The following is a 17,605-nucleotide window of genomic DNA, read 5'->3' on the forward strand; positions in this document are numbered from 1 at the left end:
ATGAAATCAGCAATTAGACTTGGTTCGAAGATGGAAATTGCAGGTTAAGTTAGCCCCTCTCAAAAGTAATGAGTAGTATTAACCATTAAGTAATACTACCATATATGACTTCAATTGACTATTTTACCTAATACAGCAGGCTTCCTCAACCTCAGCCCTCCAGATGTTTTTGGCCTACAACTCCCATGATCCCTAGCTAGCAGGACCAGTGGTCAGGGATGATGGGAATTGTAGTCTCACAACATCTGGAGGGCCGAGGTTGAGGAAGCCTGTAATACAGCATCCAAAATCAATCCCTGGCTTTCCCAAGATAAAGGCTACAATGTTTCTCATTACTTCTGCAATCTTCTTACCCAGGAATCTCTGTATTTTCTTTAAGATGTGGGTCAGATCTGGAATACAAGTCAGACTGTGTTTTCTCAGACCATGGGAAAGGGTTTCTTCCCGAACCATAGGACGGCTGTGTGGGACCTAGCCTGCAATTTCCATCATGGAACTGAGTACATGTTGACCTCGCAGCAACAGCATCTAGTCAGTGGGTGGGGAACAGAACCTGGCAGTGACCTGGATGCTCAGCTTTCTTACCTCCAGCAGGCCCACCTGTTAAGATACCAGTCACCACCCTGAGTCAGGTGGCCCAGTCTACCTTTGCAATGCAGCTTGAGTTGTAGCCACTCTGTAAAGAGAAATCCTAGCCAATCCAAGCAGGACTTGAAGTCCCTGATAATCAGCTGATTGGCACTGACTTTGAAACCTCACTTTTGACAAGAATCAGCTCCACTCAGGATCTTGGACTGGAATTTCCTGAGTGGAACTAATCCCAGAGGGGTTTGCATTTGGTGCCCTTTTTTCTCATAGGTGTATTGTTCTAACCAAAGACTTGTAGCGATAGTATTAATAAAATAATACAGAACTTACACCTGTAATATAAGCCAACATCTATTTTGTAAGAGAGAGAAGATACCAGACACCCCAAGAAGCACTATAAATGCGCGCCCCACTTCCCAAGGAACAATCAGGAACACATTTTAAGGTTCCCAGTTATTCCTTTGCAGCCATGTTGGTACACCTGAGTCGTTGGGGGGTGGGGGGGCAGGCTTGGGGCAGAGGGTTTCCCATTGCTGAAACAAACTTTGGAGGGTTTTCCCCCTTATGGATAAAACATTGCTATATTTTGCGTTTTCTGTATTCTCTTACATGTTTACTTTTGATTCCTCAGGCTGCCACACTAAAGGAACTGAATATCTGCAGTGGGGATATACTGAATGTTGCTGAGGGGAAGCTTCCGCCAAAGGTGAAATAACATTTTTTTGTATTAAAGTGTAGTATTTAGGAAGCTGGCCTTTCAGTTTCAGCATAGCAGTGACAAGAGCATGCTGAAGTAATGTAATCAGTTTTCCCAGAGAAAACCTGGTAGTCAAATCTGAAAAAAATGCTTATTTTCAATAAAGGCTGGGGGAGAGACGACTGTGTGCCATCCTAACGCTCCATCCATCAGCCTGGGGCAGGGCATTGGGATTTATCTGCAAATCATAGACTACTGAGCATTCTGCATTGTTTTTGTTTAATCCTTTATTCAGAAGTATTACAATTAGTATCCGTTCTAAAGCCCACACTTTTTGTTTCTTTGTGGCAGTAAATTATAGAATGTTTTTCATTAATTCCCAAAGGGGTTCCTGAAAGTGTCTGTCTGGTGGTACAAAGCCTTCTCTCAGTCAAGGCACAAAAGGAACAGGCAAGACCAAGGAAGCTCTGTCTGCAAAAAAATGGAAGCTCTGGAACTGTCCACGTCTGGAGGTAAGTTATAAGTCCCCAAGCAATACACAGAAACAAACAAACAAAAACAAAAACTAAATATATTTTCAGCCCTGGAAAGTAGCTATTTAGCCATCCCCGTATCACCATGTCAGCAAGAGTTTGTATTTGAATTATTATTATTATTATTATTTATTATTATTTTTTGAAGTTCAGTGTAAATAATTTCTTGGACCAGACACTTGCTTAAAAAGAAAGGGGAAGCCCTTGTAAGGCACTGAGATAGTGCTATTTATATTTCTCTTTTAATTAGGTGAGGGAGAGCACAGAGCTTGGAGCTCCATTTTAGTTTAGTATTGATAACACAATTCACGTTTTACTAATTGTGTAACTGGAGAACTCTAAATTTCATTAAACTCTGACTCTTGATGTTCTTTAAAGATACACCAACATTTCTACAAAGTGAAGTTGACCTATGTTATGTGGGTGATATAGAGATCTCAGGAGACGCTTTCCTGGAAGACCTGAAGATGCAGGTTAGATATTACATTTTGTTAAGCGAAGACAAATCTACTCATTAAGTAAGATCTATTAATATATATTTTTTATTTCCTTTCCTCTGTCTCCAGTATGTTCTGATATGGCATTTGCTTAGATGCCATTTTCAGTGGTAAGTACAACCAGGGACTTTTGAGATACTTCCTAATATCCACTTCTAGCAGTTTGTCATCTGTTTCATGTGTCCTCAGCTGCAAGACTCATGTGACACGTTCATCAGAATTGCAATTTCTGTATGTGAATGCAGAAGATGCAGTATCGCAGGAACCACAACCACTCTGCATTTTGACCCGAGTTCCTTTATTAATGTTTTTTGTGTATGTGTCCTTCGTGTGTGGGGTGTAAGAGGTTGGTGGTAATATTTGTGAAACTGTCAGTTTTAACTAACGGGAAACTTTTAGGTGAGGTGAAACATGAGCATAAGCAGTTGCTTCATAATGAATCAGGCTATTGCTCCATCTAGTCCAGATCTGCCTTCTGCAACTGACAGCAGCTTTCTAAGATCTCAGACAGTGCTTTTCCTCAATTTTGCTATCTGAAACCCTTTTTAATAGGTTTAATCCTGGACACCTTCCCAAGGTCTTTTGCGGGCTCTACCACTAAGTTCCTGAACAGTAATCGAATTCTTAAAGGGGGAAAAACCAAGACATACAACTTTCATTGAGATTTCACTGCATTGACAAGGAAAATTGGCTGTAGCCCAGTTAAGACATGGTTTAATACAAACTATGTTTTAATATGAATGAGTTTTTCTCCAATCGAATCATAAATGTTAAAAAGTTCTGATCTTGGCTTATCACTATAAATTGTTTGGAGAACAGAAACCTTAAGCCCCGTTTGGACAACAGATTTTGGCTTGTGGCATGGCAGGAGGGGCGTTGCCCAAACCCCAGTTTGTGATTAGTTTCGTCCAAACAAACAAAGCCATGTTCAGATGAAACAAGCCATGAGCCAGTTTTAGGCAACACAACAAGTCAAGACTCCGGTTTCTTTTTCTGCCGTGTAGCAGGAGCAGGGGAGAAATGCTCTAGAAACTTTTAAGCAGCCTGCAATGGCCTGCTACTCATTTACATTAAACTACAGTATCATGTTATGTGACGGGTGAACCAGCCCTGTGTTACATCCCAGAGGCAACGGTTGTTTGGTGAGACTAGTGTGGATTAGTAAAGGAGCCTCTATGAGCCTGTGTAGACACAGATGATTGGGGGAGGGTTTGGGACTATTACACCTTCCTCTGTCTTTCCTTGTAACTAGAATGTAACATGAAAGCCAGTTGTGTACCGAAGTTTCCATGCTCAAATAAGCATTGTTCCACCTGATTCTGGTGTTAAGCTTTATGCATAAAAATAGAGTGGGTATAAGTCTGAGATCTGCTCCCAGTAGCACTGCATATAGAGGTTGCAGTGTGGGGAATTATCTTTTGAAGATTTTATGTGATGTAGATTTTAACAGAAAATTAAAAATTCCTAGGACCCTCTGCAACATTGCATTTCAATAATATTGGGGGAAATAGTAAAGTTATTAAAAGAAATGTGATGTGGTGGTTAAAAATTATGCTTACATTTGTAGTCCTGCAAGTTAGAAAATGACTAGTTTTCTGAGCTTAAACTAACATTTATTCTAAAATTGCTAGCAAAGTACTTTTCTTTTCAGGTGATGACTTTGCCATTCTCTGAAGAGTTTAGTATTTCACTACCTGAGTTTCTCCGAGTTTGGACAATGGAAAATAAGTGCCCTTGCAGGCTTTTACGAAACAATAAGCAGCAACTCCAGTAGGTTTCTATGTATAACATTCAGTTAAATAAATGTTAATGCAATATATTTTTACCATTATTTTTAAGTATCACTGCAATCCTACACACTTAACTAAGAGTAAGTCGCTTTGAATTTGGTGGGATTATGATTCACATACTTTGAGGCTGAAATCCAGTTTCCTAAAAGCAAGTTTTCAGTGGGTTTTACTTTTCAGTAGGCAAATTGCTGTCCTGCAAGCATTCATTCAGTTGTTCTTTACTATCGTAAGCAATTAAAACACACTAAGCATCATTGATTGTGGCCTAGACCTCTTTTTGATTAATTCTTTTCAGGAAGGTAATCTGTTCTGTCTGTATAAATTAGGCAGAGGATTTCTAACTACCCTGTGTATAATTGTTCTGGCAACAGTTAAATTGACAGTCTATGATATTTCAAAATCCAACTTCTAAATGTGGAACTTGTATTTTTAAAAAATTATTTATATCCTGCCTTTCCTATTCTGAATTTAAAATATTTACTATGTTTCTTTTTCAGTAAATTCAAACTAGGAAACAGAGTGGAAATTTGTATAGAGCCTTTACACAAGGAAGAGAATCTTGGGTAAGATATTCAGCCACAATTCATCAAAACAGGTTTTAGAAAACCTTGTAAAATATTTCTTTCAAATCCCAATTATTCTGAATTTTTCTTCTATAGTACTTTTTTTAAAAGAGTAGGGAATCTACGGATTCTCTGTGATTGACATTAATGTAGACATATATTTTGAGAATGTTAATTGCATTGTGTATGTTTCTTATTACAGACCAAAGGATTTGCTTCTGCGAGTGCAGATGGGCATACCAGGGGAAAGAGATTATTACCATCCTGTGGATTTGGTATGGGATATCTCCAAAGAGTGTACAGCATGTGCGTTGAGACAAATAATTGCTTCATACTACTCATTACCAGCGGAGCAAATTGAAATTGCTAAATATTTTCCTGAGAAGTTTGAATGGATACCAATATGTAGTTGGGTAAGCTAAGAGATGCGAGAGACATGGAGCAATATTGTCAACAATTCTTTGAATTGACATTTCACATTATCTAAATAAAAGATCCTGTGTAACAATGACATTTAACACAGGAAGGGTTGAAAGAGAGAGAAACAGGATAAGTTCTTTTAATATTGTTCTTACCTGTTCTTTGTGCTGACTGACACTACTGTACTTACTTAAATGTAATGTGCCATCGAATTTAATGTGCACCCTAAATTTCGCAACGTAATTTGTCAAAAACAGGTGCACATTCTATTCTTTCTTCCATCTGATCCCTCTTCCCTTCTCTCTGGTTGGGAAGGGAAAAGAAGGAAGGAAAGGAAGAAGGAGAGCAGCTGCGATCTGGGCTGGAGAGGGAGAGATGAAGGGGGAGAGAAGAAGGAAGAGAGCAGAGTAGTGCAGTGTGTAAGGACTGCCACTACTGGGGTCAGGGAGCAGAGCACCAGGAAACAGGGCAAGCAAGGCACTCTAGGCACACACACTGGCAGACACAGCCAGCTCCTCTTTGAATTGTAGTGTCATCCTCATCATGGTAATTAGTAGTAGTATAGGGTTTGTTTCCTTTTTTTAAGAAAGCAATAATGCACCAAAAAAGAGAGAGAAAAGATTCACAATGTAGGGGTAAAAAGTTAAGATTAGGTGATGGGAACAGTCAAGGAAAATTAACATACTGTATTTATTCGAATGTAATGTGCCATTGAATCTAATGCGCACCCTAATTTTCATAACGTAATTTGGCAAAAAAAGGGCGCCTTACATTCAAGTAAATATGGTAATTCACTGCCTTTTCTCTTTCCCTGGTTTACAGCTTTGGCACCACTTCTTTTTTTAAAAAACAAACCAAAAAAATCCCAGCTTTATTCTTGAGGTAATCTCATCCTGTCAGTGATAAGTGGGTGGCGCTGTGGTCTAAACCACTGAGTCTCTTGGGCTTGCCGATCAGAAGGTTGGCGGTTCGAATCCCCGTGACGGGGTGAGCTCCTGTTGCTCTGTCCCAGCTCCTGCCAACCTAGCAGTTCGAAAGCACGTCAAAGTGCAAGTACAGTGGTACCTTGGGTTAAGAACTTGATTCGTTCTGGAGGTCTGTTCTTAACCTGAAACTGTTCTTAACCTGAGGTACCACTTTAGCTAATGGGGCCTCCTGCTGCTGCCGCGCCGCCACCACAGGATTTCTGTTCTCATCCTGAAGCAAAGTTCTTTACCCAAGGTACTATTTTTGGTTTAGCAGAGTCTGTAACCTGAAGCGTCTGTAACCCAAGGTACCACTGTAGATAAATAGGTACCGCTGCGGAGGGAAGGCAGCCGGCATTTTCATGCGCTCTGGTTTCCATCACGGTGTCCCGTTGCACCAGAACTGGTTTAGTCCTGCTGGCCACATGACCGGGAAAGCTGTCTGTGGACTGAAAAGTGAGATGAGTGCCACACCCCATAGTCCCCTTTGACTGGACTTAATTGTCCAGGGGTCGTTTACCTTTTACCTTACCTTTTATTACATTTATGTTCTGCCCCTTTCCCAAGGAGCTTGAGGCAGAGAACGTGTTTTCTTCTCAAAACAAAACTGTGCGGCAGGATAAAGACAGTGACTGGCCCAAGGTCAGCCTGTGAGCCTCAAGGCTAAATGGTATCTGCCTGAGTCTCATCAGTCCTAGTCTTAACAGTCTAACTTCTACACTACACTGGCTTTTAATGTGATGCTGTCATCATCATCCTCATGCAGCCAATCATATTTGTGTATGTGCTAAGATTACAAGCCAAATGGGAAAAACCCCACTAAAATGGGAAGTGGCACATTTTACATGGGGGCAAAAATGTATCTCTCCTCCCCCATTTGTATGTGTTAAAATTACCTCTCTCCCCCCCCCTCTCTCTCACACACACACACAAGCTTGTGTGTGCTTAATATTTGAGACATGGAAAATGACAGTGGATGAGATCCAATGTGGTGTGAGTGGATTTCTGCTCATGAAGTGAGACTTGAGCTTCATCTCCTCTCCTCTGCTTCACCCCACATCCCCGAACCTGTTCTGGAGGGTTGGGCACCCCTCTGAAGCAGATTTTGGGGTGCCCAGTGGGCTGGAGGTGTGGAATAGAGAAACAAAATCCCATTGCACAAGGATTTTTGTTTTGCAAAATCTCAAGATGGAGAACGTAATCTATTTCTAGTGCTCCTAAGCAGGGAAGCATTTGCACTTAGCAATAAATATTAATATTTATCCTCATAAGTTTATTGAGGACTTTTTCTTTTTTTTAGCAAATCCATATATCTATCCCTAATCAGTTTTTGTTTTTAAAATTTTAAATTACCTTTCAGTCGTAAAAACATGTTTTATTTTTTACCTGGAAATATTGGGAATATAAAATATTCTCACTCTCTGCACCAAAATCACAAGTAACCTCTGTTAGTTTATGATGCTTTTTACATGTTCTCATTTGCATTCAGACACAGCAAGTTTCAAAGCGAAAAAAGAAGAAGAAAGGTGACAGTTTACAATTAAGCCCCTACAACTTGAAGGATGGAGATATTATTGGTGTGAAGGTAAATTAACTGATTTATCAACAAAATTCCTCTGCTTAATTCCAAGTGATTTCTCCTCCACCACCACTGCATCCCCAGATAACAGAGCCCACAAGTTTTAGCAGGTTTTCATGAACCACTGAAATAGGCTTCTCAGGGAGTACAAGTTGCTGCAGGCAAAGTTGGAAAAGATTCCACAATGTTAAATCTCCATACAACCCAGATTTAATAAGCTGTAAATTACAAAATCTAGGTGAATACATGCAGAAGTGTACAATGCTTTTGAGGTCCTAAATTATGTGCTTTTAAATTGTGTTTTGGTGTATCTTGCAGCCGTAGATAATGAGGCCAGTTCATTTATGGTAGCCTATCTTTTGTTTTACTTACGATTTGAGATTTTTCTTTTGGGAGATCTGGTTTTCTATCACTCCCCATTTCTGTCAGGGGCATTCCTATTCTGCTTATAACCTCTAGCTGTGTTAAGGGGTTTTGATCTGATAAAGCAGGATAGAAGTTTTATAAATAAGCTTTGTCCTCCTTTCCAACTGAGGAAAGCGCTTTCGCAAGAATTTTATTTTGCATGAAGGTCATGTATTTCTACAAACAAAAGAAAAAAGAATAGCAGTTTAATGTCATTAGTAAAAAATACCACTTGTAAAAACGTATCTGCCTTTATAAGGAGAGTACTATTAGGAATTGTTTTCACAATTATTTCATTAATTTGCACAACAGAATCTCCTACTTGATGACAGTAAAGACTTCAGTACCATAAAAGATGACACTGGAAAACAAATGCAGAAGCAACTTGCTATGGAAAAAACAAGGTATATCTTAGTTTTTTATAGAATTTATACCATGCCTTTCTCTCAGCAAGAAGCCCACATAAATTGTCTAAACATAGAAAGCAGTAAAATGAATCCAGTTGTGTCCTCAAATGTGGTGATTGGATTATTTTATGTAGATTTGGAATTTGAATAGGCAATTGGAAAAGAGGCCTGTTAACAAAATGAAGAAGTCCTTGTTATATAGAAATGTTTCGCATTTCTGTTGACTGGCCTCTGCACATACATCTGTTCTAGAACAATGTAACTTTGGTTGTTGTCTCACTCTTTCCAAAATATGTATTATTCAAGACAACAGCATGGTCTGGAAAAGATGTCAGGGTTACAAAGGATTATTGTAACGCATCTACTTGCTTGCATTGTTGGGCAGTGACCAGTTTGGCATCAGGGAATATGCAGGGCTAGAAAACCACTCAGCTGCATTTCCATATGATGTTCAATGAGTCAAATTAAAGATTTAATTACAACAAAGTATTATCTCAAAAGTTAGTAGGATGAATTATGATTTAGATTTTAATGCCATAAATTCAAGGGCTATTCAGTTGTACTTGTTTGCACGTTTGGTCTGCTGCAAGGTAATAAAATTGATTTTGAAAGAATGTGAATAATTGAAAAATGAAATTTTAAACCACCATATTATAGGATATGATCTAGTTAAAGTTAATCATAGCCAGCATTAACTAACACCACATGAATATGCTGGTCTGTTTTTGTTTGAACTCTGGGTTTGAAGGAATGATTCTATGGCATCAACTGAAGAGCAGAACAGGCTGTTTTTATCCAACCCATTGATCTGTAGGGACCTTGCCTTTTTGGAAATGAACTCATTTATCCACTATGATATGCTGGGATTCTGCCCAATTTTCTAATACAGGATTCAAGTTTAGGTGTTTTACAGCACATTTAGGATACTAATTATATACACTTCAGGGTTTGCATATTATAAATGTGCAATAAAGAAAAATCCTGCAGAAAGAATTTATTTGCAGTGGATTTCTATGATTCACCTCCCAGAGCAGTTCATCATTCCACATTTCTGCTCGGTAGAAATGCCCATCAAAATAGCCTGCAATTGCTGGGAGAGCTCAAGCTGTGGCCTGCCAGCCAGATCCTGCTACTCACCCCTGCTTCAAGGAGCTTTGTGTTCCAGACTCAGGTCTGCCTTGCATATATTTCTAATACTTGATTGACTAACTTTAATAGTGTATCTGCTTTTTGTTTTCCAGTAGCCAGAAGCCTGACTGTGTGCAGAATGGTCATTACTCTGAAAAAAAGGTGGCTAAGAATCGTAAACCTGAAGCAGCACTCTCCATCAGTGTAGGGGTTTTCAGCTGACTCCCTGGGTCTGAACAAACCTTGTATCTTACTGAATAGAATGGAGTTGCCTCGGTTTGGCTAGCCAAGGAACAGTCTTCCTTGAGACAAGCACTCTATCCTATTGTGGAAAAGTGCTTTAATTCTATTATAGTTCAAGCACTTACTATCAGGGTGGGTATCTGCACTTTAATAATGAGAACATATACAAATATCTTAATCTTTCAGTGGTTGGTTGTAATAACCATGTGCTTTAATCTGACCATATGCAGTATTATCACTGCAGTGATTGCTTTCCCCCTCATGGATTTATGTACATGAAAATATTTATGAAAATGTAGCCTGAAAAGTTAACATGCGCAGTGAATTCAGAAGGAAACTTTTGTCACCCATGGGAGTGACTCTTCAGACAAAATGTGAGAACTATTAGTTGAATTTAATGCACCCCCCCCCCCCTTTTCACACATTATGGCTGGAAAACCTCTGAGCTGCAAAGCAGCCTATGGCAAAACAATTACGGGCTTAGAGAAATGCTAAATTTAAAATTTCAACACACACTTTTCTGTGCTGTAATTGGGACATTAACTCCAAACTTGATTAGCTACCAAGTAACTAGATCCAAGTTTATTGGGGGGGGGGATGCCAAAATTTACAGGGTTAGTCTAAAAAACAATATAACACGCAAAAAGAAATAGGTGTAGCCTATGGCTTGGATCCAAAGTTCCCACTGTTCAAGTGGAAGACCCATGTGTGTGTGTGCGTGCGCTTGCTTGCATGCATGCATGTGTGCACATATGTGTATTGCATATCCCCCTGCCCCTTTGTTCTTGTTTACCATATATTTTGGCCTGGTTCAAAATACACCAGGCCAAACGTCTCTCTATGCACATTGGGTGAAGTGAGATTATGTCTTTTTAACCCAACTCAGAAGGAATTCCTCCCCCACCTGATAACCACACGTGGGAGAAATGTTTGCCTATGGCTTAAATGCATACAGTGTAACATGGCATAATCTGGGACGTTCTTCTTCTTTCATATACCTTCCTGAAACATTGCCCACATATATCGACAGCTGCTATCCTAAAGGGTGGAATCGGTGTGTTGGGTGGACTGTGAGGACAATATACTCTTGCTCTTCTCCACGTATGAGAGAGAGAATGGAGGAAAATATGCTCTAAACCAGGCCTTTGTGGAAATAGATTTTTCTGCCAATATTCTGTGCAATCCTATATAAATAATACGGAGTTCAGAAATGTGATGTACTACTGAAGTAAACAGAGATTTAAATAAATGGGGAAAGGGTACAAGTAAATATCAGGATGTTTGCTGACCTTTTTTGTATGTCATTTCCTAAGAGGCACCCTGTATTTCTCATGTCAATGTATGTCTTTTGTTCATATAATTGCTGAAATGCCTGTTGGGAACCATATATTGTGAATGAACAGAATCCACCAGGATATAGGTGCATAGCATGTTTAACATTATAGAAACATTTCTCCAAGCGTCCCCCAGAATCATTTTTTAAATGATTTAGGAAAAAGCTAACTGTTCCAAAAAATGTTTTTGTCAATAGTCCTTCATAACTTGTTTCCACAAGGTATTTGTCCCAATGCACACTGTACATTTTCACCCCAGTATGAACTCTAGCAAACAATGGTCTAACCTTAAAAATTGGTATTTGAATACATATTTTGGAGAACAGGCCTGGGAAAGAAAGGCCACTGAGAGTGTAAATTGAAATTGAGATAGAGGTAACTGGGATTGGGCAGGAAGAGGCAGCTGTTTGTATAAGCAAACTTTGTTGTCATGGTTTCAGTTTACTGACTGATAGAACTATTAGCAAGTTATCCCTGTCCATTGGGTTTTCACATTTTGAAGACCATTTTGCTGTTTGCATTCTTAACTGAAGTATAGATTTAAATTTATCACCTATCCAGACACTGTACTGACATAGGATTCTCCAGAACCAAGTATCTTAACTGACATAGTAAAAGATCTAGTGTGTCGCAAGGCGGAAACACAAGTCATAGCATGCTGTATCAGAGGGTATAAATAAGTGTAATAAAGCTTGTACAATCACACCTGGGGGTGGGGAGGATCCTCCTTAATCCTTCATGGAGTGATCACTTGGGATTTGAGCAAATGTCGAATGTGCAGCATCTGTCCACCTGCTATGGAACAAAGAGGCACCCAAGATGTAGAAAAATTCTGCTAGTTGAGGAATCTGGGAATACTGCCTCATAAAGCAATCCCATGGGAGATTTTTTTAAAAAAATTATGAAATTATTTAATGAACATGAGACTCAGACACGTTTATATACAAAAAGGAACTATGTGCCTTTAATAAACTGTAATGCAGTAATGGCTGCAGGAAGCCAATACCAAGTTGCTTGTGAGGTTGGCTTGATTATTTTGTTATAAAATTACGGGACGTTCCACAATCGAACATTTTGTGAAAAGTGATACCTTTATAATGGAATGTCCAGGATTCCGCAGTTCTGGTTGTATTACAATGCAAGTAATTTTTTATAGTTAATTTTTAATAAGTCTGATTTTTCTTGTACTTGCAAAAGAAATAAAGAGCTTAAATGTTTTGTTTGTACTGTATTTATAATAAGGTATTTTATTTTTTATATTTTTAAATTGTTATGTCAAATCAAACACTACAAACAATAAACACAAATAAATATCAAAAACAAACATAGACAAAACCCCCCGACATACATTTACCGCAACTAATATTTCACCCACGTGACTTCCCTCTACCACAGCTTTACATCCTTAAGCCGGTATTTTTTATTTTATTTTTATCATCATCATTCCCCAGCCAGCCACTCTGGGCAGCTTCCAGTACATATGAAAACATACTAAACATATTAAAACATCAGACATACTTATTTATCTCCTTGACATCGATTCCCTGTAACCTCACTTCTCGCAGCAAGGGAACTGAATCCGAATTGGAAGGGATCTAAATGGTTCACATCCTCTAGGCTTGCCTGGAGTTGATCAGTAATCACATAATCGCCTTGCCCAGGAATGGAAGATTTGAGACTGGTCGATAGTCGGCCATAGTGGCCGGGTCCAAAGAGGGTTTTTTAAGAAGCAGTTTGATAACTGCTTCTTTAAGCGGGTCAGAAAAAACTACCTCACAGACGGAAGGATTCACCACCCCACAGAGCCCTTTGCCCAACCCTGCCCAAGCCACTTTTTATGAGCCAGGTGCTTTGTTTCAATAATAGATTAATAACTGCCTTTTTAGGTAAAGGTAAAGGGACCCCTGACCATTAGGTCCAGTCGTGATCGACTCTGGGGTTGCAGCGCTCATCTTGCTCTATAAGCCGAGGGTGCCGGCGTACAGCTTCCGGGTCATGTGGCCAGCATGACTAAGCCGCTTCTGGCGAACCAGAGCAGCGCACAGAAATGCCATTTACCTTCCCGCCAGAGCGGTATCTATTTAGAATCATAGAAGCTGTATTTATCTACTTGCACTTTGATGTGCTTTCGAACTGCTAGGTTGGCAGGAAACTGCCTTTTTAGTTTGAAACAATTTATTTGATAGTGAAGTATGTGCAAAAGAAACCATGAAAGGTTGGCAAAATCCAATTTTGAAGAAAGTGCAAATGCACAATGTTAATATTACGTTGTGGTAAACAGTATCCCAGCATCTCCTCGGAGCCAGTGACTCGTGAAGAGTAGCTTCAGACACTGTTCTAACCCAACATTGCATGATAAACTGCTTTGTGGAATGGAAGGGGGTTTTAAAAGCAGCTTGATATGGCACATGGGTATGCTCAAAGGTAATGAAAGCATGTTCAAAGAAAAGGAAAACATTCCAGTTAAGTTAGTGAAGACCCTCATATAACCAAGAGCAGCCATGTTAAGTCAACGTTATTGCATCTATCTTGGGCTTCTGTAGAAATGTTTAGAATAACTGGTTCCTGCATTGCAGAGAGCTGGACTAGATCAGCCCTTGAGCACTTCCAACTTTACCATTCTATGATGTACAGTTTTTGTACTGAACCTAAAAAATTGAGTGCACGCACATTGGCAACAGATTAGTACAGTCATACCTTGATTTTTGAACAGAGTGCATTCTGGAAGTCCGTTCCGACTTTTGAAACGTTCAGAAACCAAGGTGCAGGCGCACCAGAAACAATAGCGGAAGCTGCATTGGACATTCAGCTACCAAATTTTTTTCCGAAAACTGGAAAACTTCCAGGTTTCGATCGTTTGGGAGCCGAAACGTACGAGTACCAAGGCGTTCGACAACCAAGCTCTTTCTGCATCAACCAATAACAGGGCCATCTTTTTACTTGGTTTTACTTCCACATACTCCAAAAGGTCAATTATTCTTGCAGATGACTTTTATATTCTTTTATATGTCCATCCGGTAAGAAGCCCGCCTGGTCTCTGCTGATTATTTTGTTTAGAATCTTTTTAAATCTATTAGCCATCACTCCAGAATAGATTTTATAGTCTGTATTCAACAGGGACATTGGTCTATAATTTTTCATGTCTGTCAACTCCACTCCCTGTTTCGGGATTTGAGTGATCAGTGCTTCTTTCCATGATTGTGGTATATCTTTCCCTCCCAGTATATTATTCATTATTCTTTGTAATAATAAGAAGAAGAGTTTGGATTTGATATCCCGCCTTTCACTCCTCTTCAGGAGTCTGAAAGCGGCTAACAATCTCCTTTCCCTTCCTCCCCCACAAGAAACCCTCTGTGAGGTGAGTGGGGCTGAGAGACTTCACAGAAGTGTGACTGGCCCAAGGTCACCCAGCAGCTGCATGTGGAGGAGCGGAGACGCAAACCCGGTTCACCAGGTTACAAGACTACCGCTCTTACCAGCACCACTACACTGGCTCTCATATAGGGAGGATTACTTCTTCCAGGTTCTTATAGTACATTAATGTGATTCTGTCAAGACCTGGTGATTTGCCACCTTTCATTTTTTTTTATTACTTGTGTTATTTCATCTATTTCTATATTGTAGTTTAGGGCCTCAACTTCTTCTTTTTCAATTCTTGGTAATTTATTCTGTTGTAAATACTCTTCCATTTTATTAACATCTAATTGTTCTTGTTTGTACAAATCTTTATAAATTTTATTTTTATTTTTACTGGGTTGGTTATTTCCTCCCCTTGGTCCAAAATTTTATTTATATATTTTTTTTATTTTTTTGCTTTTCCTTTATCATCCATACTAACAACTTACCGGGCTTATTGGCGGACTCAAAATACCTTTGTTTTGCCCATTTAATTTTATTTTCTACTTCCTTATTTAATATACTAGAGATATGGGATTGCAATATCTTTATTTTTTGTACTATTTCATGACTTTTTGGATTTTTGATCAACTCTTTTTCATTAATTCTTATCTGTTTAGTTAGCTCTTGGATATTATTGTCTTTTATCTTCTTCAGCCTAGCCATTTGTTGTATTCCAAGACCCCTCATGTACGCTTTACTTGCATCCCAAACCATATTTATATCTGTATTTTGTTTCCCATTTATCTCGAAAAATTTCGCTAACTTGATAAATGGTAAATGGCGTATCTGTGCGCTGCTCTGGTTTGCCAGAAGCGGCTTAGTCATGCTGGCCACATGACCCGGAAGCTGTACGCTGGCTCCTTCGGCCAATAAAGTGAGATGAGTGCCGCAACCCCAGAGTTGGCCATGACTGGACCTAATGGTCAGGGGTCCCTTTACCCTTTACCTTTTAACCGATATATATTTCTTAACAGATATGGTTTAAAATGTTCAGCAGAATTCACAATTATTCTTCACTAGTCTATTTTATGTCTGTTTTACTGGCAAATGGTGTCCTGCACAATACTTTCCACCAGATATTGTGGTGCTGTTGTTGTTTTAAAAAAACATTTTTTATGGAGGCATCATGGTGGCTGCAACGGCACAAAACAGCTCCTGAAGCCAGCCAGAGTAAACGGCTCTGTCTGGCTGACTCCCAGGCTCCCAGGACTGCTGCCGCCAGCACCGCCAGCAGAGAGGAATCGGGGGTGCCTGGTCCGTCTATCAGAGGAGCCAAAACACCCCCCCATGACCTTAATTTTGCTGGGAAGGCACCTGGCCACCCACCCAACAGCCCAGAGGATCTCTCCCAGTCCCACCAGGAGATGCTGGGGACTGAACCTGATGCCTTCTGCATGCTAAACAGTTGTTCTACCACTGAGCTATGGCCCTAGCTCACAATATTGGATAAAATGGAGAAGGTGGAGGCTGAAGTGTGTATGCTCTGTGGAGGAAAGGTGGGATAAAAGTGTAAGAAGGAATAAAGTATGTAAACTAGCCCAGAAGTGAATAAACTACAGTGTATTTTTAACTTACTCTCCGAATAATTTGTATATAAGTTATAAAAGTGGTATATAAATTTTGTTAAATAAAAAAGAGGAAATGTTCAGACTTTCAAACAGTGTGTTATGCCTGAGCCTTCATTGCTGAAACTCCCAACAGCATTTTCGTGCTCACAAACACCTGATGAAGGAACCATTGTGACATAACCCATTCAAGCAGATATAAGGGGCAACAGGCTGTCAACAGTGGCAGTAGTTGGGAGCTCCCTGCTATTAAAAAGCCACAGGAAGTCTTTTCGTACTGCCTGAGGAATTAATCCCTTATTTAACGTGCAGAATTGCTGGGTCGATTGAACAGGACTAAAGTTAACATTTGCTTGGATTTGGCCCCATTGATAGGGAACTGCCTGCTGCGTCCTCCGCCTTGAAGTCACCCTGGCCTCCAGCACCTTCTTCAGCATGTCCAACCCATCTAAGAGGCGTATGATAATGGTGTTCTACTGGATTAAGAAGAAGCCCCAGACAGAGAAGCCGTGCTCTAGCACCTCGGCCAGACCTTCTGCCTCTGCGCCGGCTTGCAACACTCCTCACATTTCGCCCTACTTCACGAGGAGCAAGGCACAACCCGCTCCGCTCAGGAGGTCCAGCAGGCGCAAGGTGCCGCGATTGCCAAATCTCACTGACCCCAAGTTTTTAAGATCGGTCACTGGCAGCGTTGGCCGGAAGAGAGCCCGCAGGCGTGGCAAGACAAAGAAGGCTCCGAGACTTCTGGTTTAACCACGGACATTGTAGAAGCGCGGAAAAACGTCTCTGAGGCTTTCCAAGCGGCGCGGGGGCTCTGGGGGTGGCGCAAGGGCACTGTGCACCTCCAAACCTCAAGGGGATCATCTTTGGGGGACAGGGGCACCCAGCGGCGCCACAGCTGCTCCCCTGTTTTCTCGGGGTTTTTTTTAAAGGCCCGAGAGCGGGACGGAGTGGCAGGCGCGAAAGGGAAAGCACCCCCACCCCCACGCTGTGCTGTCTCTAGAAATGTATAGAAATGAAGAGAAGATGTATATTAAGATGTATATTAAGAAAACCGCAACTGGGAAGGAAGTCGAGGCGTGATTTTACGCAATGTAAATAAGATGATATTAAAAATGATTGTAAAGACTGTTTTATTTTGTTTGTGGGAAAATTCAATAAAAAGTATTATAAAAACAAAACAAAAGAAGACTCCAACGGGAACAGGAAAAGGGGTGAGGGCTAGGCTAGAGGCAAGAAGGCTCCAAAGCTATTTGCGGGGTGGGATGGCTTTGGAAGATGCCTTCTCACAATCTCTACCCTTGAACCACGTAAGGACATAAGAAGTGCTTGCTGGATGAGGCCACATTGGCCTGTCTAGTCCAGCATCCTGTTCTCACAGTGGCCAACCAGAGGCCTGTGGAAACAAGAGCGTTCTGTATTCCTATACTTTCCATCAACTACTATTCACAAACATCACTGCCGCTGACTGTGGAGGTAGAGCAGAGCCATT

The 17,605-nt window shown here is 40.4% G+C and overlaps 1 protein-coding gene across 5 annotated transcripts in view; it reads left to right on the plus strand.

Annotated features, from left to right (window-relative positions):
• USP40 (ubiquitin specific peptidase 40) overlaps window positions 1-12,380 on the plus strand; it is a 44,929-nt gene extending 32,549 nt beyond the window's left edge. For 3 of the 5 annotated variants that reach the window (XM_082225170.1, XM_082225171.1, XM_082225173.1), the window contains exons 24-32: window positions 1,220-1,294; window positions 1,671-1,797; window positions 2,197-2,291; window positions 3,967-4,085; window positions 4,603-4,668; window positions 4,871-5,081; window positions 7,543-7,638; window positions 8,350-8,441; window positions 9,686-12,380. In XM_082225170.1, the coding sequence (XP_082081296.1) occupies window positions 1,220-1,294; window positions 1,671-1,797; window positions 2,197-2,291; window positions 3,967-4,085; window positions 4,603-4,668; window positions 4,871-5,081; window positions 7,543-7,638; window positions 8,350-8,441; window positions 9,686-9,794 (990 nt within the window). In that variant the 3' untranslated portion in view covers window positions 9,795-12,380. Of the gene's footprint in view, window positions 1-1,219; window positions 1,295-1,670; window positions 1,798-2,196; window positions 2,292-2,384; window positions 2,426-3,966; window positions 4,086-4,602; window positions 4,669-4,870; window positions 5,082-7,542; window positions 7,639-8,349; window positions 8,442-9,685 lie in introns of those variants that run through there. The other 2 variants (XM_082225172.1, XM_082225174.1) reach the window with 2 other exon arrangements.
• The last annotated feature ends 5,225 nt before the right edge of the window (window positions 12,381-17,605 follow it).

The sequence above is a fragment of the Podarcis vaucheri genome (assembly GCF_965113315.1).
Source record: "Podarcis vaucheri genome assembly, chromosome: 1".
NCBI classification, from domain to species: domain Eukaryota; kingdom Metazoa; phylum Chordata; class Lepidosauria; order Squamata; family Lacertidae; genus Podarcis; species Podarcis vaucheri.